Source organism: Cebus imitator, unplaced genomic scaffold (assembly GCF_001604975.1).
Source record: "Cebus imitator isolate Cc_AM_T3 unplaced genomic scaffold, Cebus_imitator-1.0 Scaffold361, whole genome shotgun sequence".
NCBI lineage: Eukaryota > Metazoa > Chordata > Mammalia > Primates > Cebidae > Cebus > Cebus imitator.
The window spans coordinates 37,874-44,317 of NW_016107676.1; the positions used below are offsets into that span (position 1 = coordinate 37,874).

The 6,444-nt window shown below is 37.6% G+C and overlaps 1 protein-coding gene across 1 annotated transcript in view; it reads right to left on the reverse strand.

Moving 5' to 3' along the window:
• Positions 1-4,423: 4,423 nt before the first annotated feature.
• Positions 4,424-6,444, reverse strand: part of LOC108288041 (MAM domain-containing glycosylphosphatidylinositol anchor protein 2-like) — a 735,245-nt gene continuing 733,224 nt past the window's right edge. Inside the window, exon 9 of the mRNA XM_017506819.2 lies at positions 4,424-4,737. Within this exon, the coding sequence (XP_017362308.1) occupies positions 4,424-4,737 (314 nt within the window). The remainder of the gene's footprint in view (positions 4,738-6,444) is intronic.

Genomic DNA, 6,444 nt, shown 5'->3' on the forward strand with positions numbered 1-6,444 from the left:
GAATGGCATTGCCTAGGTTTTCTTCTAAGGTTTTAATGTTGTTAGGTCTTTTATGTTTAAATCATCATGAGTTAGTTAATTTTTGTGTAATGTGTAAGGAAGTGATCCAGTTTCAGCTTTCTGCATATGGCTATCCAGCTTTCCCAACACAATTTATTAAATAGAGACTCCTTTCCCCTTTGCTAGTTTTTGTCAGGTTTGTTAAATATCAGGTGGTTGTATATGTGTGGCATTATTTCTAAGGCCTCTGTTCTGTCCAATTGGTCTATATCTCTATTTTGGTATCAGTACCATGCTGTTTTGATTACTATAGACCTCTAGTATAGTTTGAAATCAGGTAGCATGATGCCTCTAGCTTTGTCTTTTTTTTTTTTTTCCCCACTTAGGATTATATTGGCTATGCAGTCTCTTTTTTCATTTCATATGAAATTTAAGGTGGTTTATTCCAATTCTGTGAAGAATGTCAATGGTAGCTTGATGGGGATAGCATTGTATCCATAAATTAATTTGGGTAGTATGGCCATTTTCAAGATAGTGATTTTTCCTATTTGCCTAGTGAATGGCAGTTCACTCATGATTTTGCTGTTTGTCTGTCACTGGTGTATAGGAATGCTTGTGATTTTTGCACATTGATTTTGTATCCTGAGACTTCACTGAAGTTGCTTATCAACTTAAGGAAATTTGGGGCTGAGACAATGGGGTCTTCTAGATATGCCATCATCTGCAAATAGAGACAATCTGACTTCCTCTTTGCCTCATTGAATGCCCTTTTTTTTTTTCTTGCCTGATTGCACTGGTCATAACCACCAATACAATGTTGAATAGGAGTGGTGAGTGAGGGAATCTTCATCTTGTGTCAGTTTGCAAGGGAATGCTTCCAGTTTTTGCCCATTCTGTATGCTGTTTTCTATGATCTTGTCATACATAGCTCTTACTATTTTGAGTTACATTCCATTTATAGTTTATTTAGAGTTTTTTAGCATAAGCGTTGAATTTTGTCGAAGGCCTTCTCAATCTATTGAGATAATCATGTGGTTTTTGTCTTTGGTTCTCTTTATGTGATGAACCTATGTTTATTGATTTGCATATGTTGAACCAGCCTTGACTCCTCGGATGAAACCTATTAAGATCATGATGGATAAGGTTTTTGACGTGCTGTTGGATTCAGTTTGCCAGTATTTTACAGAGGATTTTCACATCAATGTTCATCATGGATATTGGCCTGATATTTTCTTTTTTAGTTGTGTCTCTGCCAGGTTTTGGTATCACAATGATGTTGGTCTCATAAAATGAGTTAGGGAGGATTCCCTCTTTTTCTATTGTTTGGAATAGTTTCAGAGGGATGATACCAGCTCCTTTGTACTTCTGGTAGAATTTGGCTGTGATGAACTCCTCCAGTTCTGGACTTTTTTTTTGGTTGGTAGGTTAAATCTTCCTCCATCCCTTCATTTTAAGCCTATGTGTGTCTTTGCACATGCAATGGGTCTCTTGAATATAGCACACTGATGGTTCTTTACTTTTTATTCAATTTGCCATTCTGTGTCTTTTTATTGGGGCATTTAGTGCATTTACATTTAAGGTTAATACTGTTATGTATGAATTTGATCATGCCATTTTGAGGCGAGCTGGTTGTTTTGCCTGTTAGTTGATGCAGTTTCTTCATAGTCTTGATGGTCTTTACAGTTTGGTATGTTTTTGGCTGCTACCAGTTGTTCCTTTCCATGTTTAGTGCTTCCTTTAGGAGCTCTTGTAAGGCAGGCCTGGTGCTGACAAAATCTTTCAGCATTTGCTTGTCTGTAAAGGATTGTATTTCCCCCTCACTCATGAAGCTTAGTTTACTGGCTATGAAATTCTGGGTTGAAAATTCCTTCCTTTAAGGATGTTGAATATTGACTCCTCACTCTCTTCTGGCTTGTAGGGTTTCTGCTGAGAGATCCACTGTGAGTCTGATAATGCTTCCCTTGGTTGGTAACCCAACCTTTCTCTCTGGCTGTCCTTAGCAATTTTTCCATCATTTCAACCCTGGTCAATCTGATAATTGTGTGTCTTGGGTTTGCTCTTCTTAGGGAGTATCTTTCTGATGTTCTCTGTATTTCCTGAATTTGAAAGTTGGCCTGCCTTGCTAGATTGGTGAAGTTCTCCTGGATAATATCCTAAAGAGTGTTGTTGATTTCCAAATTGTTTTCATTCTCCCTATCACTTTCAGGTATACCAATCAAATGTAGATTAAGCCTTTTCAGAAAATCCCATATTTCTTGGAGGCTTTGTTCATTTCTTTTCACTCTGTTTTCTCTTATCTTGCCTTTTGGCTTTACATCATTGAGTTGATCTTCAGTCGCTGATATCCTTTCTTCTGCTTGATTGATTTGGCTATTGAAACTTGTGTATCTTTCATGAAGTTCTCGTGCTGTGTGTTTTAAGTCCATTAGGTCGTTTATGTTTTTCTCTACGGTGGTTATTCTACTTAGCATTTCATCTAACCTTTTTTCAAGGTTCTTAGCTTCCTTGCATTGGGTTAGAACATGCTGCTTTAGCTTGGAGAAGTTTGTTATTACCCAACCTCTGAAGCCTGCTTCTGTTAATTCATCAAACTCATTATCCATTCAGTTTTGTGCCCTTGCTAGTGAGGAGTTGTGATCCTTTGGAGGAGAAGAGGCATTCTGGTTTTTGGAATTTTCAGCCTTTTTGCACTGTTCCTTCCCATCTTCATAGATTTATCTTCCTTTGGTCTTTGACATTGGTGATCTACGTGGATGTCCTTTCTGTTAGTTTTCCTTCGAAAACAGTCAGGTCCCCATGCTGCAGGTACACTGGAGTTTGCTGGAGGTCCACTCCAGACCCTGCTTGCCTGGGAATCACCAGCAGGAGTTGCTGAACAGCAAATATTGCTGCCTGTTCCTTCCTCCTGGTAGCTTCATCCCAGAAAGGTACCCACCAGATGCCAGTCAGAGCTCTCGTGTATGAGGTGTCTGTCAGCCCCTGCTGGGTCCTCCTAGTAAGGATACGCAAGGGCCCGGGAGCCACTTGAAGAGGCAGTCTGTCCCCTGAATGCTATGCTGGGAGATCTGCTTCTCCCTTTAGAGCTGCCAAGCAGGGACATTTAAGTCTGCTGAAGCTGGAACCACAACCACCCCTTTTCCCAAGTGCTCTGTCCCAGGAAGGTGGGGGCTTTATTTATAAGTCTGTGATGGGCTGCTGCCTTTCTTCAGAGATGCCCTGCCCAGCAAGGTGGGAGTCTAGTGACCCAGTCTGTTGCAGAGGCCTTGCTGAGCTGTTGTGGGCTCTTCCCAGTCTCTGTGTAAACTTCCTGTCAACTTTGTTTACACTGGCGAGGTTACAACAGCCTCCATGAGCCTTGGCAATGGCAGATTCCCCTTCCCCCACTGAGCTTGAATGTCCCAGGTGAAGCTCAGACTGTTGTGCTGGCTGGGAGAATTTCAAGCCGGTGGATCTTAGCTTGCTGGTCTTTGTGGTGGTGGTTCTGGACCACAGTGACAGAGTGCCAGGAAAAGTCCCTAATCGCTTCCCTTGGCTAAGAGAGGGAGTTCCCCGGCACCTCGTGCTTCCTGGATGAGGCAACACCCCACCCTGCTTCAGCTCCCCCTCCTTGGGCTGTATCCACTGTCTATCCACAGTCCCAGTGAGATGAACCAGGTACCTCAGTTGGAAATGTTGAGATCACCCGCCTTCTGCGTTGCTCCTGCTGGGAGTTGCATGCTAGAGCTGTTGCTATTTGGCCATCTCGCAAGCAATCCAGTTAATTATCTTTAACTTGGATAATATACTATAAGCTAGGCTCATCACAGTTTCCAAAATACCTTGGCTTACTTTCTCCTTTTTCCTAGCAGGAAACTATTCTCACATGCCTTCTGATATCTAAGTAAACACAACTCCACTCTTTTAGCCCCTTACTCTAACATACATCATAAACATATTGTTTTTTTTTAAAAGAGGAATAATTGTTTCTGTACATTTTGGTGTATAGTTAAATGAAGTATACTTTGGGGTGACTATACAAAATTTACAGTAAGTGGAAGAGTAAAATAATTGTAAAAGCTAAAATTTAAAATTTTTTAAATTAAATTTAGGTCTCAGCAGTAAACAGCGTTATTTTGAAAGATTTGTTCTGTGCATTACAAATGTATGGATCTTTGTATACTTCTATTCCCTAGCTCTCTCCTGTTAGATTCAAATTTTCAAGTGATGTGAAATTCATACAGTAACCAACCTCCCTCACTAATTCTACTAGAATTCAGATAAAGTTCTACGTAATTTTATAGGCCCATGCACTATTTTAACTATTAAACTTGCCTTGAAAATAAATGTGTAGGAGCTCAAACTCGAGGAGTCAAGCTGTTCTATGCTCCATTAATTTATAAAATGTTTTCAATCTTATATTGACATAGGTATAAAAGTTTTTGCTCTAAAAAAACAAAATATATAAGAAGATAATATCTGGAATCCTACCTGTAACAAGAAAGCTGCATCTCCCAGCTCCAGCTTCATTTATGATGCTACAGTTATAAACCCCATAGTTTTCATTGGAAAGACTCTTCACAGGGTACTCTGTGTACTCCTGAGAGTCAAACTGACCCGTCCGTAATAATTTATTGCCCAAGCGCCACTCATAGGTCAGCACCCTTATTGGATAGGCTCTCAGTACTCTGCAGCTCATAGTGACACCTCGGTCCTGTCCTTGCCGGATTTCCAAGAATGCTGGTTCCACTGCAGGGGGATCTGTAGAAAAGATACACAAAAACAGACGAAAGATGTGACTTGCAATAAGCCAACAGCTATTCTTAGAAGATGCCATTTTTAATAACACATGCTGCAATAGAGGAGGAGTGTAAGAGGTGAATGAAGAACATAGTTAAGCCCAGAAATTTTAGCTTGGGATGGGAAATGTGATTTCCAGAGGGTAGAAAGTAAATGAGCCTCATTGCTTTACAAATGTATTTGCAGGTGAAACTAGTGGAGCTGACTAATCCGTCTTACTTATTTCAGAAAATATTGTTAAACTATCCTATTAATTCTAATATTATCAATTTACTTCTTTTTTAGAGTGAAGAGACAAGCTGCCAAAAAAACTGCATCATCATTGGTGAAAGCCTGAGCTAAGGTGAGGTCAGTAGGACCAAAAATAATGCCTTAGGCTATGAAGTGGATAATAGTGCCAGTCATGAAGACCATGAGGGAAAGGAGAAATAGACTGGAATCTGTTGAGTGTGTCAATTTCATGCACCTTTCAATCTGTATCGAGACGCAGTGTTTCTTCATTTCCAAACGTAGGGGTAATGTTTTATTTTCTCTTTGCTTTTGATTGTTTTTCTTAAATGAATTGTAGTCAGAGAAAATAGTCCACGTTTTCAATCCCCTGAATTTGTTAACATTTGCTGTATGGCACAATATGTAATAGATTTCTGTCCTGGGTATACCTACTAATAAGGAATAGTCTGGACTTTTGAAGTGTGATATGTATCTATTGGATCAAGTCTAATACCTAGGAATTGTCCAAATCATCTATATAGTTGTGTATTCATTTAGTTTTGCCTAGTTATTCCAGTTGAATTAATTTAGAAGAGTATGTTAAACTCCTCTAAGAAAGTTATTAGTTTTAGATCCTAATTTAAAAAATACTCCTTATAGTCCTACCTCCTTTTTACCTTACCTATTTTGAGGCTATGCTATTCAGTACATATGAATTTACACTTCTTTTATGTTGTCCATGAATTGAATATTGAATACTTTATCACTACAATCTCTTTTATCACCAGCAATGCTTTATATAATATATATATATATGAAATATATATGTGTATATATATATATATAGTCTAACATCATTATTATAGCTACATTGGCATTTATTTTGTTATTAGTTGTACGTGATATTTTTCCCATCATTTTATTCTTAAACTTTCAGTATCTTTATATTTTACAAGCATCTCTTTTAAACATCCTGAGCTTATTTTTTATTAAGATTTTTTAAGAGTCTGTCAATAATTTTTTTTACCCAGAGCACTTAGCACTTTATTCACTGACATTTACTGTATCTACTTATTTTTTACTTTTATTTTATTAGATTTCTGCCTTAAATTTATTGTAACTTACTTTTTGTACTATTTGTGTTCTACTATTTGTTATTGCCTTCTTTTAGATGGATGGATTATATTATCATTCTGATCTTTTAATGCTACTAACTGAAGACTTATTTACTCTGCTTCTATCACTGATTGTCCCAAAGCTTGCAACATGCAAACTTATCTATCAATACCCTTACATATCACTGAGGAAAACAGTAATCTAAAGATAATTTATTCCCTTTATTCTCATTTTAACATGTGTTACTGAGTCATGAATTTCAATTCTTTTTTTTTTTTTTTTTTTTTTTTTTTTTTTTTTTTTTTTTTTTTTTTTTTTTTTTTTTTTTTTTTTTTTTTTTTT